Source organism: Ursus arctos, unplaced genomic scaffold, assembly GCF_023065955.2.
Source record: "Ursus arctos isolate Adak ecotype North America unplaced genomic scaffold, UrsArc2.0 scaffold_12, whole genome shotgun sequence".
NCBI lineage: Eukaryota > Metazoa > Chordata > Mammalia > Carnivora > Ursidae > Ursus > Ursus arctos.
Genome location: NW_026622786.1, coordinates 63,517,811 through 63,542,074, shown reverse-complemented (window position 1 = coordinate 63,542,074; position 24,264 = coordinate 63,517,811). Strand labels below are relative to the sequence as shown.

The 24,264-nt window shown below is 43.0% G+C and overlaps 1 protein-coding gene and 1 pseudogene across 1 annotated transcript; both read right to left on the bottom strand.

Annotated features, from left to right (window-relative positions):
• Positions 1-654: 654 nt before the first annotated feature.
• Positions 655-24,264, bottom strand: LOC113254662 (cytochrome c oxidase assembly factor 7). Its single transcript, XM_026498077.3, has 3 exons — positions 24,104-24,264; positions 21,013-21,153; positions 655-1,926 (listed from the first exon to the last, which is right to left on the bottom strand). The coding sequence occupies exons 1-3, from the start codon at positions 24,207-24,209 to the stop codon at positions 1,478-1,480; spliced, it is 696 nt and encodes a 231-aa protein (XP_026353862.1). The 5' UTR covers positions 24,210-24,264; the 3' UTR covers positions 655-1,477.
• Positions 14,544-20,706, bottom strand: LOC130543482 (importin subunit alpha-1-like; annotated as a pseudogene).

Here is a 24,264-nt window from a genome sequence, read left to right as displayed (position 1 = left end):
TAGGTATACCCAGAGATGGAACTGCTGGATCCTACGGTCATTCTAGGTTTAATTTTTTGAGGGACTGTTGTATTGTTTTCCATAGTGTCTACACCATTTTACATTCCCACCAACAATGTATGAAGGTTCTAATTTCTCCACATCCTTGCCAATGCTAGATGTCTATACATATATATACACATATAACAGCCAGCCTGACAGGTGTGGGGTAATTATCTCACGCTTTTGATCTGCACTTCCCTAATTATTTGTGATGCTAAGCATCTTTTCATACGCTTGTTGGCCTACAGCGTTTATTTTTAAACAAAACAAAAGCTACTTCAAACAAAATAAACTCACTTTTTAAAACTTCTTGTCTGCTCCTGGGAAAGCCCCTCTCCTCTATCAACTTGAGAAGCTGGTAGGCTGTGCTTACAAACCTTCATCCACACCGCAAGCCTTCCTTCTGGGACAGCTGCAAAACTGGAAGTCCAGGAACAGTTAGGTGGTGACAGATCAGACCTGTTACTGCAGGAAAACGACAAGCTCGCCCCCTAGTGACAAGTTAGGAAGATAATAAAAAAAGCAAATGTTTACTTTAAAAAGCACAACCACCATGCAGAACATAATCTCTACCCTACCCAGAATCTGGAGGGAAACTAATAACACAAACTATGAATCGATCAAAATAGTTTATTCACAGGGACAGTTAAAAAGGTTCAGTTCCAAGGGACAAAATGTGTCACAAAATCATTGCTTATGAACCCCTAGCTGAAGTTGCCTTGGGAGTAATCTGCTCCTTAAGCAAGGACAGCAGTGCCAGCGGAACGGACTTGGGATGCTAGCTGTCATCTGTGAATGCCTCCACTAAAGGAGGGCTTATATTTCATCATCTTTGGCAACCCTGACACATAACGACCTTTAATTTTGTTGCACGTCCCTCCCAATCTCTATGAATTTACTGATGATTTGACTCTAAAGGCAAAATGGAAACACACACCAATGATTACATAAGTCAGAGGGTGGCAGTCATGACTATTTGACTTGTTCTTAGCTCCTTAAGCCCTCTATTATGTAAATCAAGATACTTTCTGATTTTCAAGCCTTCCCAACTAAAATAATAATAATGATAATAATAACATCTGATTCCTTCAGGCACTATGGCTGCTGATTTTTCCAACTTCCTGCTGTCTCCCCTCCGCAACCCCCACAATCTCTATGGCTCTCTAGTTTGCTGTTTTTCACTGAGCTAGAAGACTTAGAACAAAATCCCATATGCGCGTGCCTTCATAGAACACAACAGATAAAAAGAACACTGAAATAAACATTTTAGGCTACAACCCAGCAGGTGACACTCTGGGGAAATGGGTCTATGTAACCACAGCTACTGACATCAAGTCCCAAGTCTTCCTGCTCCAGCAGGTTGACCTTCAAGGGCTACGTAAGACATAGGAGCTGCCAGCCTCAAGCTGTTTGTTGCTTAGGAATATGGACCACACTACCCAAATGTCAAAGGCTGGACATTTTTCTGCTGTTCTTTGTGCAGCTGCCGGGCCCGATTTTTTAGTACCTCAGCTTTCTCCTCATCTTTATCTACACCATCTCCCAGCCTGTACATGCGGCTGGCATTGGCACAGGCCCAGATGTGGCCCAAGTCACAGGCTTTCATTGAATATTTACATGCCAGGCCCATGTCCTTGGGAAAACCAGGGGCACCCTGCAGGAACATGGCACTGAGATTGAAGCAGCTGGAGGCATAGCTGCCTTCGCAGGCCCTTGTGTAGTAGTCTCTAGCCTTCTCCAGGTCAGGCTGGCCGTCCTCATTGACCTGTCCATCATGTGCCAGGAGACCAACGTTGTGACATGCCTCCACAGACTTCTTTCCGGGCCTCTCACATGCCATCAGAAAGCAGCTGGAGGCAGCTTTTAGGTCCTGGGTCAGTCCACCTGGGAGGAGGGAAAGGGAAAAAAAAAATAAACCAAAGCCAGGGCAGAACCTGAATGTCTCAGGCCAAAGTTAGAGAATAATTCCTGAATAAAGTTCATATATTTTGAGCTAAGGCAGCATGAAAGGAAGGTGGCCTGGTATGATGCACAAACCTTCCAGCTTTTTTAGCCTTGGAATCTTTTGTTCAAATGATATCTTATGAGACAGGCCACCCCTAAAGGAGCTGAGAAGTGGGGATTATAATAAAAGATACCTCATGCGGTTACAGCAAGAACATGTGCTCTTGTAAGCTCCTTGTTCAATGTTCATTAACTTAAATGTATAATGAATACATATTATTTGCCAACTACTGTGCTAGGTTCTGGACAATAAACAGACACTATCCCTAGCCTTGTGGATCTTACAGTCTAATGAAGCAGATATTTAACAACCATGCAACCTAATGTATGATTTTAAGTGTGACAACCATATGGAAGAAAAGTACAGGATGTTATGAGAATGTATCAGGACTCTGACCTAGACCTGGGGGTAAGGCCAAGAAAAGCCTCCCCAGAGAAGTTAACATTTGAGCTGTAATATAATGGAAAAAAAGAAGGAAAAAAATACATGGTGAGGGTTGTTCCAGGCAGCAGGAATAGGATACAAAGAGAAAAGGAGCTCATATGGCTAGAATCCAGAAATCACTAGGGAAAACAGGCTGTAGAGACAGGCAGGGGTCAGATCATGCAGGATTCTGTACTAATCCTAGGAGCAATGGGAAGCGGCTAACAGGTGATTTTAAACACAGGTGGTGACAGGGCTTAATTTTCTCTTTATAGTTTTTTCGTGGAAAATTTCAAATCCCCATGTACTACTGATGTGAAATGTTGGGGCTCAGGAGCAAATGGTCAAGAAAGAAATCTTAGGGGAGGGGGGTGGGGGTATGGGATAGGCTGATGATGGGTAGTAAGGAGGGCACGTATTGCATGGTGCACTGGGTGTTATACGCAACTAATGAGTCATTGAACTTTACATAAAAACCCAGGGATGTACTGTATGGTGACTAACATAATATAATAAAAAAACATTAAAAAAAAAAGAAAGAATTCCTGAAGCATCTTCAGAGCAAAAAGGGTGGTTTTATTAAAGCATGGGACAGGATTGGTGGGCAGAAAGAGCTGCACTGGGGTTGTGAGGAGTGACTGATTATACACTTTCAAGTTGGGAAGAGGTTAAGGATAGCATTAAGTTTCTAAGGAATTTGGAAGCAAGGTTTCCAAGAACTTGAGGGGCCAGCTGTTAATAAAAATGTCATTTACTGTCTAGTAAAACCTTAGTCATGAGACCCTTCAGATGTGTATCAGTGGGCCATATGCTTGGAGGATGACTGCTAACATATATTTTGGTGGGTGGGGTAGAGATAAAGGAAGTTTCCAAAGGGATTTTTACAGAATCCTGGAGGTCGGGCTAATGTCTAAGCTAAGGCTGCCTTTTGCCCTTAGCAAAGTATTAACATTGAGGCAGTTGAGTTCCTGGAGGAAGGTCTCTCTGCCTGTCTCAAGTACTTGTGAATGGGCTGTAAGTTATGAAGTTTCATTTTTTTCCTTTTCCTTTGTTTTCCATATCACTATCACCCATTCTCAAAAAAATACAAACATCCTATCTTTTAACATTTTTTAAAAGATATCACTCCAAATCCACCACCTAGAAATAACTATCATTATCATTAAGAGAACACCATTCCAGTTATTTTTGTAGTATGTGTTCGGATTACATGCTGCTGGCTGAATGGACAGCTGATAGAAGTACTTTGCAAAACTGGACTGCATATGTAATTTATAAATAAAAAATTTAACTTTGGTTTTACTTGAATTTATCAGAAGAAAACCAAACTGAGTGGCACTGAAGAAACTACTTGACTTCAAATGAATGTTTTTCACCAGAGAAATTTCCTAACGGGCCCCTGGAGTTACAAAGGGATTTTTAAAAAATACTATAAAGGTTACAGTCATTGTTTTTGTTTTTGAACTAAATTTTAGAAGTACTAATTCACAACTATAAAAGGTGAGGATACCGGTGTCTCATACTTCCTCCCATCTTTCCTCCCCCACCTTCTACTTTTTGTCATTTCTATTACTTCAACTAGAAAGACAGCACAGTCATTAACAGAAGCCTGGGCCCTGTAGCCAGAACACCTGGGCTCCAGCCCTGGCTCCACTCCGTGTGCTGGCTTTGTGACCTTAGGCCAGTTACTTAACTTCTACGAGCCTGTTTTCCTCATCTGTAAAATAAGGATAAAAGTATCTACATTTCATATGTTAGAAGCTTAAATGTGTTTTTACAAAGAACCCGACACATAATAAGTGCTCAGGAACATTATGGTGTTTTTATGCCCTAAAAGTTTACGTTATTTACATTCTATTCAGTAACCCTAATTAATTAGCCCAACAGTCATTCTAAGTGGATTCTGGTCATCACCAGTCTTTTCATTAGAACTTCTTGTTCCTGAGTTGTTGTTGTTTTTTTTAATTTAAGATTTTATTTATTTATTTGACAGAGAGAGAGAGCACGCGCGCGCCCAAAAGCAGGGGGAGCAGGAGAGGGAGAAGCAGGCTCCCTGCTGAACAGGGAGCCCAAGGCAGGGCTGGGTCCCAGCACTCCGGGATCACGCCCTGAGCCAAAGGCAGACGCTTAACCGACTGAGCCACCAGGCGCCCCCAGATTACCTCCTTTGATTAACCTCTTTACTGGTTATCAAAAAGATTTCTCCGGGAAAGCTCAGAGATTCTATATCCCGAGTTCTTCGAGTTTGGAGAGGATATTCGTGCCACCTTTATATTTAAATAGGATATACTTAGGTCTTGCTTTTATAACCAGCCTGACAATCTACGCCTTTTACTGGAGTGTTCACTTACATTTAATGCAATTATTGATATAGCTGGATTTAAGTCTACAGTCTTATTTCTTTCCCATTTGTCCCAAATGCTTTTTGCTTTTTCTCCTTTCTTGCATTCTTTGGAATTGTGTATTTTTTTTTAAAGATCTTACTTTATTTAAGTAATCTCTACACCTAATGTGGGGCTCAAACCCACAATCCTGAGATCAAGAGTTGCACACTCCACCAACTGAGCCAGTCAGGCACCCCGAACTGTGTATTTCTAATAGTCCATGTCATTCTCATCATTGGCGTTTTAGTTATACTTCCTTTTTCAGTGACTTATCTAGTGAATATATAAAGTTAACTTACCACAATCTACCATGAATTAATATTATACCACTTCACATATAATGTAAGTACCTTACAATATACTTTCATTCACTTACCACGTTTCCATGCTTCGTATTAATTGCCGTCATGTTTTATTACCACATATACTACTACTTTTTTTTTTTTAAGATTTTATTTATTTATTCGACAGGATAGAGACAGCCAGTGAGAGAGGGAACACAAACAGGGGGAGTGGAAGAGGAAGAAGCAGGCTCCCAGCGGAGGAGCCTGATGTGGGGCTCGATCCCATAACGCCGGGATCACGCCCTGAGCCGAAGGCAGACGCCCAACCGCTGTGCCACCCAGGCGCCCCCCACATATACTACTTCTTAATTTTACTTCTATATATAAGTCTCACGAACACTGCTATTATTTTTGCTTTTGACAGTCTTTTAGAGACAATAAGAAATGAGGAAAAAGTCTTAAAGTTACACACACATTCTAGTGTGCTTTATTCTTTTGTATGGATCCCAGTTTCCATCTGTTACCATTTTCCTTGGACCCAAACAACTTTAACATTTCTTGTAGTGTAGCTCTGCTAATGACTCACTCCCAAAGCTTTTGTCTACCTGAAAATGAATTTATTTCATCTTCACTTTTAAAGATATTTTTGCTAAAATAGAATTCAAGCTTGACAGTTTTTTCTTTCAGCCCTTAAAAGATGTTGTTCTTTTGTCTTCTGCTTATGTTGCTTCCTTTTTTTTTTAAAGATTTTATTTATTCATTTGACAGAGAGAGAGGCAGCCAGCGAAAGAGGGAACACAAGCAGGGGGAGTGGGAGAGGAAGAAGCAGGCTCCCAACGGAGGAGCCTGATGTGGGGCTCGATCCCAGAGCACCGGGATCACGCCCTGGGCCAAAGGCAGACACTTAATGACTGAGCCACCCAGGCGCCCCTGGCTTATGTTGCTTCTGATGAGAAGTCATGGGTTGTTCTCACAACTGTTCCCTTCAGTGTCTTTCTCAGATTTCTTTTATGATTTTCTCTTTATGTTTGGTTTTCACCAAATTGGTAATGATGTGACTAGGTGTAATTTTCATGGATTATCCTGCTTGAATTCACTAAGCTTCATGGATCTGTAGACTGATAGTTTTTTTTTAGATTTATTTTTTTATGCTTGGAGGAGTTAAGATGGCGGAGGAGTAGGAGACACCTTTTTCAGCCGGTCCCCCGAATCGAGCTGGATAGGTACCAGACCAGCCTAAACTACCACGGAACCAGCCTGAGACGCAGGAAGACGCATCTGGATCTCTACAAATGAACATCTCCAGCGCTGAGTATTGAGGTACGAAGCGGGGAGCCGGGAAACGCGCACAGATATCGGAAGATAAACGGAAGGGGGAGGGAGCCGCCGTGTTCGGGCGCCGGGAAGCGGTAGCCACTTGCATGGGAGAGCGGGCGGGGCTCGCGGACGGCACCCGCAAAACAGCAGACTGAGACCATGAGCCGGGTGCGCGCGCCACCAGGCATCTCGCGGAACACCGGAATCCCGGTGCGCTCACTGGATCCAGACTGAGACCGGGAGCTTCCGGAGCGCGCGCGGGGCGGCTGGCGGCGTTAGAAACACAAAGGACAGAGACACGCCGGTCCTGGAAGTGAGGGCAGGGACGCCGGGTGTGGGGCGCACTTCCCGGGACGCTGCAGGGTTGAGCAGCACCAACAGTAACAGAGTTAAAGTGGCCAGAACATTAGTAGAGAACAGGCCGCGATCCCTCTGTTCTGTGACAGAGGCTGAAATTCGGCCGCTGCTGCTCTGACCCTCAGCAAACCGCCAGGGAAAGCTGCCAGAGAACAAAAGCCTGGAAATACCGGCTCAGAGAGTGCCCATCCCCATACCCCCTCGCAGGGGACACGGAGACTCTACCCAAACAGGGTTGCCTGAGTATCGGTGCAGCAGGCCCCTCCCCCCAGAACACAGAAGGCAGGCTGAAAAATCAAGAAGCCCACAACCCAGGCGCCTGGGTGGCGCAGTCATTGAGCGCCTGTCTTCGGCTTAGGGCGTGATCCCGGCATTCGGGAAAGGAGTCCCTCATTGGGCTCCTCCGCTGGGAGCCTGCTTCTTCCTCTCCCACTCCCCTGCTTCTGTTCCCTCTCTCGCTGGTTGGCTGCCACATAAATAAATAAATAAATAAATAAATAAATAAATAAATAAATATCTTTAAAGAAGAAGCCCACATCCCTAAGATCCCTATAAAACAAGGGGCACAGCCTGGGACCCAGTCAATAATTTGGGCTCTGGACAACCCCGCAACCTCTCCTCATCAGAATGACAAGAAGGAGAAGCCCCCCCCACCCAGCAAAGAAAAGACAGTGAGTCTGTGGCCTCTGCCACAGAAATAATGGATATGGATGTAACCAAAGTATCAGAAATTGAATTCAGAGTAACGATGGTCAAAATGATGAGTAGAATTGAAAAAACTATTAACGAAAAGGTTACTGAGAATATAGAATCCCTAAGGACAGAAATGAGAGCGAATCTGACAGAAATTAAAAATTCTATGAGCCAAATGCAGGCAAAACTAGAGGCTCTGACGGCCAGGGTCACCGAAGCAGAGGAAAGGGTTAGTGAATTGGAGGATGGGTTAATAGAGGAAAAAACCAAAATAGAAGCTGCTCTTAAAAAAATCCACGCCCACGAATGTAGGTTACGGGAGGTTACTGACTCAATGAAACGATCCAATGTTAGAATCATCGGCATCCCCGAGGGGGTGGAGAAAAACAGAGGTCTAGAAGAGATATTTGAACAAATTGTAGCTGAAAACTTCCCTAATCTAGCGAGGGAAACAAACATTCGTGTCCAAGAGGCAGAGAGGACCCCTCCCAAGCTCAACCACGACAAACCTACGCCACATCACGTCATAGTGCAATTCGCAAATATTAGGTCCAAGGATACAGTATTGAAAGCGGCCAGGGCAAAGATATTTCTCACGTACCAAGGCAAAGGCATCAGAATTACGTCAGACCTGTCTACACAGACCTGGAATGAGAGAAAGGGTTGGGGGAGCATATTTAAAGCTCTTTCAGAGAAAAACATGCAGCCAAGGATCCTTTATCTAGCAAGGCTGTCATTCAGAATTGATGGAGAAATAAAGACATTTCAGAATCGCCAGTCACTAACCAATTTCGTAACCACGAAACCAGCCCTACAGGAGATATTACGGGGGGTTCTATAAAAGTAAAAAGGCCCCAAGAGTGATACAGAACAGAAAGTCACAGCCAATACAAACAAAGACTTTACTGGCAACATGGCATCATTAAAATCGTATCTCTCAGTACTCAGTCTTAATGTTAATGGCTTAAATGCTCCCATAAAACGCCACAGGGTTGCAGATTGGATAAAAAGAAATGACCCATCCATTTGCTGTCTACAAGAGACTCATTTCGAACCCAAAGATGCATTCAGACTGAGAGTAAGGGGATGGAGTACCATCTTTCACGCAAATGGACCTCAAAAGAAAGCTGGGGTAGCAATTCTCATATCAGATAAATTGGATTTTAAACTACAGACTATAGTTAGAGATGCAGAAGGGCACTATATTATTCTTAAAGGAAGTATTCAACAAGTGGATATGACAATTATAAATATATATGCCCCTAACAGGGGAGCAGCAAGATACACAAGCCAACTCTTAACCAGAATAAAGAGACATATAAATAAAAATACGTTAATAGTAGGGGACCTCAACACTCCACTATCAGAAATAGACAGAACACCCTGGCAAAAACTAAGCAAAGAATCAAAGGCTTTGAATGCCATACTCGACGAGTTGGACCTCATAGATATATATAGAACACTACACCCCAGAACCAAAGAATACTCATTCTATTCTAATGCCCATGGAACATTCTCAAGAATAGACCATGTTCTGGGACACAAAACAGGTCTCAACCGATACCAAAAGATTGAAATTATCCCCTGCATATTCTCAGACCACAACGCTCTGAAATTGGAACTCAACCACAAGGAAAAATTTGGAAGAAACTCAAACACTTGGAGACTAAGAACCATCCTGCTCAGGAATGACTCGATAAACCAGGAAATCAAAAATCAAATTAAACAATTTATGGAGACCAATGAGAATGAAAATACAACAGTCCAAAACCTATGGGATACTGCAAAGGCAGTCCTAAGGGGGAAATACATAGTCATCCAAGCCTCACTCAAAAGAATAGAAAAATCTAAAATGCAGTTTTTATATTCTCACCTCAAGAAGCTGGAACAGCAACAGAGGGACAGGCCTCATCCACGCACGAGGAAGCAGTTGACCAAAATTAGAGCTGAAATCAATCAAGCAGAAACCAGAAGTACAGTAGAGCAGATCAACAGGACTAGAAGCTGGTTCTTTAAGAGAATCAATAAAATTGACAGACCACTGGCAACACTTATCCGAAAGAAAAGAGAAAGGACCCAGATTATTAAAATTATGAATGAAAAAGGAGAGGTCACGACGAACACCATTGAAATTGGAAGGATTATTAGAAATTTTTATCAACAGCTATATGCCAATAAACTAAGCAATCTGGAAGAGATGGAATCCTTCCTGGAGACCTATAAACTACCAAGATTGAAACAGGAAGAAATTGATTTCTTAAACAGGCCAATTAATTATGAAGAAATTAAGTCAGTGATAAACAACCTTCCAAATAACAAAACTCCAGGCCCGGACGGTTTTCCTGGGGAATTCTACCAAACATTCAAAGAAGAAATAATACCTATTCTCCTAAAGCTATTTCAAAAAATAGAAACAGAAGGAAAGCTACCAAACTCATTCTATGAGGCCAATATTACCTTGATCCCCAAACCAGGCAAAGACCCCCTCAAAAAGGAGAATTATAGACCGATCTCCCTAATGAATAAGGACGCCAAAATCCTCAACAAGATACTTGCTAATAGAATCCAACAGTACATTAAAAGGATTATCCATCACGATCAAGTGGGATTCATACCTGGGATGCAAGCGCGGTTCAATATTCGCAAATCAATCAGCGTGATACATCATATCAACAAGAAAAGACTCAGGAACCATATGATCCTCTCAATCGATGCCGAAAAAGCATTTGACAAAATACAGCATCCTTTCCTGATTAAAACCCTTCAGAGTGTAGGAATAGAAGGTACATTTCTCAATCTCATAAAAGCCATCTATGAAAAGCCTACTGCAAATATTATTCTCAATGGGGAAAAGCTGGAAGCCTTTCCCTTAAGATCAGGAACTTGACAAGGATGCCCACTCTCGCCACTATTATTCAACATAGTACTAGAAGTCCTTGCAACAGCAATCAGACGACAAAAAGGGATCAAAGGTATTCAAATCGACAAAGAAGAAGTCAAAATGTCTCTCTTTGCAGATGACATGATATTCTATATGGAAAACCCAAAAGAAGCCACTCCCAAACTATTAGAAGTTATAGAGCAATTCAGTAACATGGCGGGATACAAAATCAATGCTCAGAAATCAGTTGCATTTCTATACACGAATAACGAGACCGAAGAAAGAGAAATTAGGGAATCCATCCCATTTATAATAGCACCAAAAACCATACGTTACCTTGGAATTAACTTAACCAGAGACGTAAAGGACCTATATTCAAGAAACTATAAATCACTCTTGAAAGACATTGAGGAAGACATAAAAAGATGGAAAGATATTCCATGCTCATGGATCGGAAGAATTAACATAGTTAAGATGTCCATGCTACCCAGAGCAATCTACACTTTCAATGCTATTCCGATCAAAATACCGAGGACATTTTTCAAAGAACTGGAACAAATAGTCCTTAAATTTGTATGGAAACAGAAAAGGCCCCGAATCTCCAAGGAACTGTTGAAAAGGAAAAACAAAGCTGGGGGCATCACAATGCCGGATTTCGAGCTGTACTACAAAGCTGTGATCACAAGGACAGCATGGTACTGGCACAAAAACAGACACATAGACCAATGGAACAGAATAGAGAGCCCAGAAATGGACCCTCAGCTCTTTGGGCAACTAATATTTGACAAAGCAGGAAAAAACATCCGGTGGGGAAAAGACAATCTCTTCAATAAATGGTGCTGGGAAAATTGGACAGCTACATGCAAAAGAACGAAACTTGACCACTATCTCACACCATACACAAAAATAAACTCCAAATGGATGAAAGACCTCGATGTGAGACAGGAATCCATCAAAATTCTAGAGGAGAACATAGGCAGCAACCTCTACGACATCGGCCAAAGCAACCTTTTTCATGACACATCCCCAAAGGCAAGAGAAACAAAAGATAAAATGAATTTATGGGACTTCATCAAGATTAAAAGTTTCTGCACAGCCAAGGAAACAGTCAGAAAAACTAAGAGGCAGCCCACGGAATGGGAGAATATATTTGCAAATGGCACTACAGATAAAGGACTGGTATCCAAGATCTACAAAGAACTTCTCAAACTCAATACACGAGAAACAAATAAACAAATCAAAAAATGGGCAGAAGATATGAACAGACACTTTTCCAATGAAGGTATACAAATGGCTAACAGACACATGAAAAAATGTTCAAAATCATTAGCCATCAAGGAAATTCAAATCAAAACCACACTGAGATACCACCTTACGCCAGTTAGAATGGCAAAAATAGACAAAGCAAGAGACAACAATTGTTGGAGAGGATGTAGAGAAAGGGGATCCCTCCTACATCGTTGGTGGGAATGCAAGTTGGTACAGCCACTCTGGAAAACAGTGTGGAGGTCCCTTAAAAAGTTAAAAATTGAGCTACCCTATGATTCAGCCATTGCACTACTGGGTGTTTACCCCAAAGATACAGACGTAGTGAAGAGAAGGGCCATATGCACCCCAATGTTCATAGCAGCAATGTCCACAATAGCTAAATTGTGGAAGGAGCCGAGATGCCCTTCAACAGATGACTGGATTAAGAAGTTGTGGTCCATATATACAATGGAATATTACTCAGCTATCAGAAAGAACGAGTTCTCAACATTTGCTACAACATGGACGGCACTGGAGGAGATAATGCTAAGTGAAATAAGTCAAGCAGAGAAAGACAACTATCATATGATTTCTCTCATCTATGGAACATAAGAACTAGGATGATCGGTAGGGGAAGAAAGGGATAAAGAAAGGGGGGGTAATCAGAAGGGGGAATGAAACATGAGAGACTATGGACTATGAGAAACAAACTGAGGGCTTCAGAGGGGAGGGGGGTGGGGGAATGGGATAGGCTGGTGATGGGTAGTAAGGAGGGCACGTATTGCATGGTGTACTGGGTGTTATACACAACTTATGAATCATTGAGCCTTACATCGGAAACCGGGGATATACTGTATGGTGACTAACATAATAAAAAATCATTAAAAAAAAATTTAAAAAAAAATTTATTTTTTTATTATGACATACTAGTCACCATACAGTACATAATTATCTTTTGATGTAGTGTTCCATGATTCCTTGTTTGCATATTAACACCCAGCGCTCCATGCAATAGGTGCCCTCCTTAATACCCTTCACCAGGCTAACCCATCCCCCCATCCTCTCCCCTCTAAAACCCTCAGTCAACTGTTTCCCAGAGTCCATAGTCTCTCATGGTTCCTCCCCCCTTCCGTTTCCCCCCCCTTCATTTTTCCCTTCCTTCATCAAATTTAGAAATTTTTCTGCTGTTATTTCTTCAAATATTTTCCCCCAATCTCTTCTCTTTCCCCCAATCTCTCCAATACACATATGTTAGAATGATGAATAATGAACCCCACAGGTTGAGGCTCTGTTCTTTTTTTCCTCAGCACTTTATTTTAGAGAATATCTATAATCCTATCTCCAAGTTCACCAATCTTTCAAATTTACTTTTTTTTTTTTTTAAAGATTTTATTTATTTATTTGACAGAGAGAGAGGCAGCCAGCGAGAGAAGGAATACAAGCAGGGGGAGTGGGAGAGGAAGAAGCAGGCTCCCAGCGGAGGAGCCTGATGTGGGACTCGATCCCAGGACTCTGGGATCACGCCCTGGGCCGAAGGCAGACACTCAAGGACTGAGCCACCCAGGTGCCCCCAAATTTACTTTCTGAAGTGTCTATTTTGCTGTTAAGCCTGCCCAGTAATTTTCAATTTCAAATATTATGTTTTTCAATTACAGGATTTTTTAAAAAAGATTTATTTGCCAGAGAGAGAGAGAGAGAGAGAGCATGTGCGTGCACGCACAAGCAGGGGGAGTGGCAGAGGGAGACGCAGCAGACTCCCCACGGAGCTGGAAGCCTGACATGGGGCTCGATCCCAGCACCCTGGGATCATGACCTGAGCCAAAGGCAGAGGCTTAACTGACTGAGCCACCCGGGTGCCCCTCAATTACAGCATTTCATTTGGTTCTTTTTAAGCATCAATTTCTCTAATGTGATTTCTCATCTGTTCACTTATTATGCCCATCTTTTATTTAAACCCTGAAAAATATTTATTATACCTGTTTTAACAGGTTTTTTTTTAGATTTATTTATTTGAGAGAGAGAGAGGGAGAGCAGGTGCATGTGTGTACATGCACACAGGGTGAGGAGCAGAAAGAGAGAGACAAACAGACTCCACACTGAGTGTGGAGCCCGACTCAGGGCTCAATCCCATGACCCCGAGATCACGACCTGAGCCAAAACCAAGAGTTGGCTCAACCGACTGAGCCACCCAGGTGCCCTTTATTATACCCGTTTTAAAATACTGAACTGTTAATCCCAACATCTCTGTCATATCTAGGTCTATGGACTGCTTTTTTTTTCTGTTTAGCAATTTCTTATTTTATGTAAAACACTGTAGATGATACTTTGTTCAGTCTGGATTTTGTTGTTTTCCTTTGAAGATTGTTGAGTTTTGTTCTGGTAGGTAGCTAACTTACTGGTGAACCAAGCCAAAATGTCTTTGAGACTTGTTTTTAAGTTTTGTTAGAGCAGATCTAGAATAATCTTACTACTAAGGCATGGGCCTTTTTGGAGTCTTAGTTGAATGTCTGTGATGTTCGATGTCTCTCCACTCTGGCTGGTTCGAATTCAAACCACTCCCATCACTGTGAAACATATGGAATCTCTTCTCAGTTCACAGCTCCCCAGTAGCTTTCCACTACAAGGTCTCTCAGTCTCCCTCTATGCATGTGCAGCTTAAGATTAGGCCAAAAACCTAAGAGCACCCCTATATATATGGATTTCTAGAGCACCTTCTCTGTGTAGCTTTTTTCTTTTTCTTTCTTTCTTTCTTTCTTTCTTTCTTTCTTTCCTTCCTTCCTTCCTTCCTTCCTTCCTTCCTTCCTTCCTTCCTTTCTTAAGATTTTATTTATTTGAGAGAGAGAGAGAGACAGGGAGTGAGCATAAGCTGGGTGGGGGTAAGGCAGATGGAGAGGGAGAAATAGGCTCCCTGCTCAGGGGCTCAATCCCAGGACCCTGGAATCATGACCTGAGCTGAAGGCAGACGCTTAACCGACTGAGCCACCCAGGCCCCCCTAAGTTTCTCAGTTTCACCTAGTTTCTTAGAAGCCTGAAAGATATCTGAAATGGTGTTCAGAATAACCACAGTATCTTCCACAGTTAAGAGGTTTATCAATGGTTATATTATGCCACAGTGAACAAGGTTTACAATCTATTCAACTGGTCCACCAGTTGTATAGTTGGTCATAGCCCATACAGCTTCCTTTTGTGTCTTTTTTTTTTTTAAGATTTTATTTATTTATTTTATTTTAGAGAGAGAGAGAGAGAGAGCGCACGCCAGTGAGTGGGGGTGGGGAGAGGGAGAGAATCCCAAGCAGACTCCAGCCTTAGCGTGGAGCCCCACACGGGGCTTGGTCTCATGACCCTGATCTCATGACCTGAGCTGAAACCAAGAGTCAGATGCTCAACTGACTGAGCCACCTGGGTGCCCCTTCCTTTTGTGTCTTAAAGTCTTCCTTAGAATGCCAATGAGAAATGGGACTAATTCTTGATTCACGACTTACTGTCTGGTCCTGGCAGGCAGATGTCATGTTTTACATTTCCACGTTGCTTCCTTCTGAGTATTAGTTTTGGGGGTCATTACAGGCTGGGAAAGATGGCAAGTGCTCCCACATCTATTACAACTTGAGTCTGTTTGTCTGTCCCAGTGACAATACTTCCTATGGCTCTTAGCACAGAAGTCACAATTAGCAATTCAGGAGCTCTCCGAAGCTTCACAAATTGGGGCACAACTCCTCTTTTCACAAGCATTTCAATCTGTTCATTTGGAGCAACAGTATGGTAAGAAATGATCCAGCAGGTATCTCCTAATACTTCTGGATCACTGCAATGCAGATGAACTAAAGTGGGAAGAATTTGCTCAATAGCACCTACGTAAGTGTATGATCCTTGTTGGAACAAAAATTTGAAAGTGTCCAGGTAAGATTATCTAAGTAACCACATGCTAAAGATGACATATCAGGAACTGCAAGAAGGACCAACAGTGGGTCAAATGCACTATATTTGATAACCAAGTCTCAGAATACTGAACTATTTTGTGTAATGTTTCCTAGAGCTCATACAACTTGTTCACTGATGTGAGCATGGGAAGATGTCAATGGAGAAATGAATGCTGGGATAGCATCTCTATCTACCACAGCCTCGGTCTGTTCTGATATCCTGGAAGCAATGTTAGTGAGTGCTCAAACAGATTCAATTGAATGGGACTACAAACATTTCTGTCCAAAAAGGACACAAATGCTGGAATCAAACCAGCCCAGATTATGTTGTCTACATAGGCTGCTTTTCCACAGAAAGCAGTTTCTTAGCAGCTTGAGTAGCCTGGAGCTGGCTTCCCAAATTATTGCTACTTATGCCTTTGACAATGTTATCAACAGACCAACGTACACTCCCCTGGTTGTTGTGGTTTTCCCGCAGGGGAGAAGTAGCATTATCAAGAAATGAGCTTACATTTCTCCTTTTCAGCATCTAGTCTTCCTTCTTAGCTTTCCTCAGGTCCACATTAACTTCAACTCGGCACCACCTCATTTTTATACTGTCTTTCCCTTGTTCTTGAATCTGTTAAGGTTGGCAGTGGGGGAACTGCACTGCTGTTGGCAGACTTGCTTATTACACAAAGAGAGAAAGGCCAACTCAGGCTTCCACAGAAAGTATGGGCCGTGTGTCAGCTGCCCTCAAATACATCCACCACAGCTCAGCCCCAAGACAGTGTCCATGGTTTACATTTTTAAAAGTTCATTTTAGTTGCCTTATGGAAAGAGGTTTAGGGACTTGCATTAATCTCCAAACTGTAATCCAAGCAGGAGAGGAGGGTGGCTTGGAAAAGAATGGTAGGAGGAGAGGGAGAGAGACAGGACAGATTTGAGACATATTTTGGAAATAAACTGGCCATGAGCTACTAGGTAGAGAGGGATAACACTTGCTAAGGGTATACCTTGGAAGATAACAGAGGCATAATAAATTGGGGGGGAGAAGAAAACAATTAAGAATTCCATATCTGATTTGTTAAGTTTGAGATGCCTATGAGAACTCCAAGTAGGAATGTCTAATAAACCATGAGCTACATGTGGTCTGAAGCATACAAGAATGGTCTAGATTAAAGATTTGTTTGCATTATCATCAACTTATCTGAGCCTTCAACTCTTCCTCTAAAGTAATTCCACTTTTTAGAAGAGCAAATTGAGGACTCCTTTTTTTTTCTCCTTTGAGAGCAAGAAAGAGCATGTGCGCAGAGGGAGAGAGAGAGAATCCCAAGCAGGCTCCCTGCCCAGCATGGAGCCTGACATGGGGCTTGATCCCACAACCCCAAGATCATGACCTGAGCTGAAACCAAAATTCAGATACCCAACCAACTGAGCCACCAGATGCCCCCAAATTGAGGACTCTTAAACAGAAGGGAAACAAAAATCATCCATTGTTACCACCACCTAGAGACCATCACTACTTCATTTTTGGTGTATTTCCTCTTTGCACTATGTAGTTTGGTCTTTCTTTTTCGTTTCAAGTAATCTCTACACCCAACAGGGGGCTCAAACTCACGACCCCAAGATCAAGCATCCCATGTTCTACTGACTGAGCCAGCCAGGCACCCCAATTTGGTCTTGTTTTCACATGTTGTAGTCATGAGCCTTCTTCACTCCCCCATCAGAAACCCTGCTTAATATCTGTTTTACTGGCTACATAATATTTCCTCCAAGAGATGGGTGTCAGAGTTAACTTCTACTTCTTTTCATAGGACATTTAGATTGCTTCACAAAAATAGTTCAAAGCTGAATTCATATATGAAAACATTTGGCCAAAGCATTCCTTGGGTTTGCACACTCTAAGTATATAATTCAATGTGGGTTCTGCAGCAACCAATACAGTCAAACCTGTTCATACTGATAGAATGTTTTACAATTTTTTAAAAGATTTTATTTATTTATTTTTTTGAGAGAGAGGGAGGGAGAGAACACAAGCATGGAGGAGCAGAGGAGGAGGGAGAGGAAGAAGCAAACACTTTTTTGAGCACAGAGCCCAACTCCGAGATGTTTAACCAGCTGAGTCACCCAGGTGCCCCAGAACGTTTTACAATTTAAGAAAGCAGTCATATCTGTTCTCATTTGATGTTCAGAAAAATCGTATGAAGAAAGTATGAGCGGACCATATTATTACTCTAATTTTGTCAACAAAGAATTTGTGGCTCAGGGAAGTAAAATGTCTTGCTTGATGCTGCACTGTCTAAAAGTGGGTTCTTTGGCCTCCTGCCCTTTCCCCTGCCCCAAGCGATCCTTGGTAAAAGGAGAGTTAAAGGACACTGGGTGGTTTTTTTTAGGAAAAGAGGGCAAAAGCAAAAGACTGGAAAATTCTTTGGCTCAGAACTAGACAAGGGAAGTCAATAGTTTTGGCATTTATTTATTTACTTACTTATTTATAAAAGATTTATAAATCCTAAAACCCTGAGATCATGATCTAAGCCAAAACCAAGAGTTGGACACCTAACCGACTGAGCCACCAGGTGGGAAAGAGAAACCTAAGCAGACTCCACGCTGAGCATGGAGCCCGACATGGGGCTTGATCCTATGACCGAGGAGATCACGACCCAAGAGGAAACTAAGAGCTTAACCAGCTATACCACCCAGGTGCCCCTTATTTTTTTAAAGATGTTTTTATTTATTTGAGAGAAACACACAGGCGAGTGGGGGCCAGGGGCAGAGGGACAAGGACAGAGAATCTCAAGCAGACTCCCCACTGAGCATGGTGCCTGATATGGGGCTCTATCTCATGACCTGAGCCAAAATCAGGAGTCAGAGGCTTAACCAACTGAGCCACCCAGGTGCCCCCACAATTTTGGCTTTTATTTTATTTTATTTTTAAAGATTTTATTTATTTATTTGACAGAGAGAGACAGCCAGTGAGAGAGGGAACACAAGCAGGGGGAGTGGGAGAGGAAGAAGCAGGCTTCCCAGTGGAGCAGGGAGCCCGACCTGGGCCTCGATCCCAGGACCCTGGGATCACGCCCTGGGCCGAAGGCAGACGCTTAACAACTAAGCCACCCAGGTGCCCCAATTTTGGCTTTTAGACATGGCAGGGCCCAAGGTCTGCTAAACAGGAATCCAAAAGGGCTTAAGAAGCAATGATCAGCTAACAGAATCTTCTCTAACTACTTTGGTTTGAACACCCAGAGAAATTTATTTAAGAATGTCAGTTTAACAGGATTAAGTATTGATCTCTAAACACTCTGTGTTCTTTCACCCTCATGTACCTTCTCTCTGCCTGAGACAACTCTATTCCACCTTTACCAAACAAACTCCACTCTGTCCTTCAAGTCCCAGTTTCAATGCTGCCTCCTCTGTGACAGCACCCTCTGCATCAGCATTGAACACACACTCCCAGCCCTGAACCCCCACAGTATTTTATATGTCTCTCTGAAGATGCTTACCAAGCTCTCTCAGGTGTAACAGGTATTAGTGTCCTTCTTTCCCCCTACTGGTCCATATCTAATTCATTGTTTCACTGAAGACTGTAAAAGTGTGCTCAATAAAGGAACATTTAAGAGGGAAAAAAAAGTCTCAATGTACAATCATTAATCACATAGATTTATCTAATAAGAGAAAATAATTTCAGAGCCACTTTTGTTTTCCCTACTTCAATAAGGAACTCAAAGTTCTTGTGAAAACTATAGTAAAATATGATATAAACATTACTTTAAAAGGGGGGGGGCCTGGCTGGCTCAGTTAGTAGAGCATGCGACTTAATCTCAGGGTCGTGAGTTTGAGCCCCAAACTGGATGTGAAGATTACTTTAAAAAAGGTATAAAAACAAAAAGAACCTAAAACTTTACCAAGACACAAATCCAGAGACTAAATAGCTAGGAACATTTTTGGTTTTGCATGCTGTATCATATAGGTGAGTTCACACCATATACAAATTTGTATTTGGCTTTCTTCACTGAAGAAATATATATACCATATTTCATAAGCTTTTCACCACATCAACAAAATTCTCTAGAAACATTATTTTTCCATGGGCTAAATAACATTCCATACAATGGAGGTAACATTATTTAACTAAGCTGCTACTGTTGGTGCACAGGTTTTGGGGTTTTTTTAATCATTAATATAATGCAGTTATGTATTACTTGTAAATTGTAAGTTAATGAAAATAAAATTTTGCTAGATAAATAATACCCGGGTATCTTTTCACATTAAGGTTGTTTTTTTTTTAAAGATTTTATTTATTTATTTGAGAGAGAGAGAGCGTGCATGAGGGTGGGGGGCAGAGGCAGAGGAGGAGCAGACTCCCTGCTGAGCAGGGAGCCCAACAGAGGGCGATGCCAGGACCCTAGGATCGTGACTTGAGCTGAAGGCAGAGGCTTAACTGACTGAGCAACCCAGACGCCCCTTTGTGGTGTTTTTAAAATATGCCCATTAAAAAAATAATAATAAAATAAAATAAAATAAAATAAAATAAAATAAAATAAAATAAAATATGCCCAAAAATTCTTTGATATTCCTTCCTTCAAGAAGTAGGATGTTAGTTCTCTATTAGTGTGGGCTGGACTTACTGACTCACTTCTAATGAACAGAATATGATGGAAATGAAAAACAGGTGACTTCCAAGGGTAGGTCATAAAGGACACTGTGGATTCCCTCATGCTCTCTTTTTTGGATAACTCATTATGGAGGAAACCAGATGCCATGCCATAAGGACATACAAGCAGCCCATGGAGAGATCCCTGTCACAAGGAACTGAGGTCTCCTGATAATGGCTGGAGGCCTTTCCCAACAAGCCAACAATCTTAGAATTGGAAAACTCCAGCACCAGTCAAGCCTTCAAATGACCATAACCCTAGCTCCCTGGTTAATGTCTTAACTGCAACCTCATTAGAGACCCTGAGGCATACAGCTAAGCCAATCCCAAATTCCTGACCTATAGCAACTATGTGATATGATAAGTTTGTTAGAATAATTTCTTACTTAGCGACAGATAAACACTACTCACTACTCCAGTGAAAACTGCAATTAGGGCATGAGGCGAAAAGGTAAGATGGTAGAGAACTAATTATTGGTCCCTTGCTCTGTGCCAGGCACATGCTGATGCCTTTACCTGCATTATCATATTTAATCCTCACACCAACCCTATGAAGCAAGTACTATTTTTCTCCATTTTACAGGTGATATAACTGAGGCAGAGTTAAAGTGACTGGCTCAAGGTCCCACTACTTGCCAATAGCATTCCCCAAGGTCTGCCTAGCTTGAAAGGCTGTGTTCTTCCCCCATCCCTCTGAATCTTCCTACAGTGTGCTTTCCCCAAGGCCTGTGAGGCCCCTTCTGGGAAGAGGGCACAGCATGAGGCTCAGGATGTGAGGCCAGCATTACTATCAATAACAATGACCAAAGACAGCAGGCATCCCCTTACCTTTCCCAGTCACATAATAAGCCCCCAGTTTATAGCAGCTATCGCTGTGTTTGTTCTCTTCACAGTTGAACTTCAACACCTTCGCGGCCTCCTCAAAATTCTTCTGGATCCCTTCCAAATAGTCCACCAGCCGATAGCACCCTGTGAGGAAAAGGCAAGAGCTGTTCATGTTTGGGGCTGCTGCACAGCAGTGGGGAGGGCTGAGGTGTGGCAGGCCACAACGTGTCTTTTATTTAGGACCAGCTTCTGTCCTCCTGAGGTGTGGCAAGGTGACCTCACCACAAAGAATACAGGTGGTGTTCAGCCATTCCTACAAATGGCATCGGGTGCCCACAGCCAGGGACTGAGCAATATACAGGCTGGAGAGACCACGGCGGCTGTACTGGCTCCACCACTCCCCAGCCATTTTGATGGAGCCTTTCTGCTCCCTGTCACCCAGGGCCAAAGACTTACTGACTTCCATGATTGAAACTTTGCTACCTTTGGAACTTCCCAGGAAGTTTAGCAATAAAACACTGGAAACCAAAAGGGTCCATGGGCTAGTCTTTGTAGTAGCAAGAAAGGGGTGCTTCCATGACTGTACACCTCAGCCAGGCTGGGAATGAGAAGCCCAAAGACAGAGTAGAAATAGTAGCTACTAAAGGCGTTGGAAATAGACTCTCTCTTTGGCATTCTCTGGTCCCAGTGAGCCTCTTCTTAACATCTCTCCCCTCTGTCTCTGTCCCTTCTTCTCCATCCCAAATGACACTCATCTCATTCATCTTCATTCAACAAATATTTGAGCATCTATGTGCAACCATGTACCAAACACTGTTCTAGATGCTGGGAATACAATCACTTGCCCTCCTAAAAATTATGTTCTGGAGGAGGGGAAAAAAAAATAAGCAAATAGGTGAGCAAGATGCACTTATTTTTTTAAGATGCATTTAAACAATAATAAATGTTATATGATTGAAATAAAACAGGATAGGATACTTTGTTCTGCATGCTGGGGGACTAGTTATCATGAACTGGGCAATCAGGGAGGGCCTAGTAAGGACTGTGAGGTCTAAGCTGAAATGTGAATAACAAGAATAAACTAGCTATTTAAAGACAGTGAAATGGAAGGGGGCAGAAAGTCCCAGGTACAAGAAACAATAGATTAAAACACCCAAAAGAAGGAATAAGCTTGAAACAAATAAGGTATAATGTAGCTGGATCGAGGAGGAAAGGGGTAGGAAATGAGGAGAGAAAGGCAGTGACCAGATCGCAGGGTACTGTGGAACACAGGAAGGATTTAGGATTTTATTCCAGGTCAACGGCAAACCACTGGAGGGTTTTAAGAAGGGCGGTGAGATGACTCAATTTGCATTTATTTATTTATTTATTTATTTATTTTTAAGATCTTATTTATTTATTTGACAGAGCAAGAGAGCAAAAGCACGGGGGAGTGGCAGAGGGAGAGGGAGAGGGAGAAGCAGGCTCCCTGCTGAGCAGGGAAGTGGATGCAGGGCTCAATACGGGGACCCTGGGATCATGATCTCAGGGGAAGACAGACACTTAACCAACTGAGCCACCCTGGCGCCCCCAATTTGCATTTTTAAAAGGTTTCTTCAGTGTATATGTTTGTATATGCCCGGATGAATATGGGAGATCAAAATGCATGAGGGGGTACACTCCAGCACTGATAACAACAAACGTGTTGTTTTGTTATTTAAAAATCTAATAAGATAGCATTTAATAGAACAAAATGAAAATTTAATTATCAGTTTGAGGGAGTGAGCATGCAAACAGAGTCAGGTTAGGCGGCTATTTCAGTAATCCTGGTGAGAGATCATGATGATTTCAAAGGACAGTAGCTATAGTAACCATAGCCTCCTCTCAGGCTCTCCTTCTGAAGTGCTGCAGCCAATCCTTTTACGCCCACCCTCCCCCACTCCACTGCTGGTATACTCTCCAGCGTACATTACCATTAACTCTCTCCTCCAAAACATGTATGGCTCTCCACTGCCTACAGAATAAAGTCTAAATGCCCTACCCTGGCATTCAAGGCCTGACACACTGTGGCCCAGACTACCCTCTTCAATCTTATTTCTAACTACAGCCTCAATCTTCCAAAAGACAGCATTCTCTTCTCCCACACTGTCCTCCATTTAATCAACACTTGCCCGCTCCTCCTGACCTCCCCCAGAAGTCTTCCCCAACTATCCTGCTCCTCAGTGACTCCAACTCTTCTTAGGACATGGGCGAGCCCTCAAAGAACGATCCTGGGTTCTTGTTAAGCCATTATACAGCAGAGCAACTCTGGTTACTTGGTTAGCTTCAAGAAATAGCTATATCATGTTCTGGAAACCAGACTGCAAGCTATTAGAAGGCTGGGCGAGTGTCTTTTTTTTTTTTTTTTTTTTTTTCTTTTATACAAATAAAGCAAAGCAGGAAGAAGAAAACCACCCAAAGGTACTGGCTGCTCTGGATGGCCTCTTTTGAACACCACTATCCACTGACACACTCAAGTCAACTCAACGTTCCCAGAACACAAGGGGCACATTCATGCCTCAGGGCCTTTTCACTAGCTTTTACCCCTGCCTAGCATAGATCTCCCTGACCTTCTTCAAGGCTTTGCTCAAATGCCACTTTCTCAATGACTCCCTCTGACCACTTGATTTAAAACTGCCCTCCTCAGCTCCCCACACCTGTCAGTCCTTTTTCCCATTGCACTGACTTTCTAACACACGATGTCATTTATTTCCTTACGTTTATTGTCCAACTCCCCCCACTAGAATGTAAACTCCAGAACAGGGAATTTTATCTGTTCACTGACGTATCCCCACCCCTCTACCCCAACACCCAAGCGCATCTCTTCGTACCTGCCCCGGCCTCCAGGCTCGGTCCCGCCGAGGATACCCCGGCTGCGACGCCCGCAAGTCCTCGGGGAACCCAACCCGTCCCTCCCCAACACACACAAGGTCGTCAGTGTCCCACCGCGTCCCCACGAGTCCCCGGCCAGAGACCCCTTCCAGACCTCCCTTCAGCGGCCGCTCGTGACCCGTGCGGCCCCTTCCCCTCCCCCATGCGTCTCCACGTGTCCCCTGGCTGCGCTGCCGGCGCTCACCGTCCGGGTTCTTCTCGCGGTAGCACTGGTAGTTGCACTCCACCTCCATGTTCTCCAGAAAGGACTTCACCTGCTCCTCGTCCTGGAAATCCACCACGCCCGCCATGGCTCCTGCTCGCCCAGCCGAGGTTAGCCCGCCGCTCAGGACACCCGCCCGGCGG

What these genes read in the sequence shown, in the direction of transcription:
- LOC113254662 (XM_026498077.3), bottom strand. Translation starts at nt 24,209, where the DNA reads ATGGCGGGCGTGGTGGATTTCCAGGACGAGGAGCAGGTGAAGTCCTTT. An exon ending in CCGCGAGAAGAACCCGGACG is followed by an intron (nt 21,154 to 24,103) that starts GTGAGCGCCGGC and finishes TTTTCCTCACAG; the next exon opens with GGTGCTATCGGCTGGTGGAC. An exon ending in TTATTATGTGACTGGGAAAG is followed by an intron (nt 1,927 to 21,012) that starts GTAAGGGGATGC and finishes CCCTCCTCCCAG; the next exon opens with GTGGACTGACCCAGGACCTA.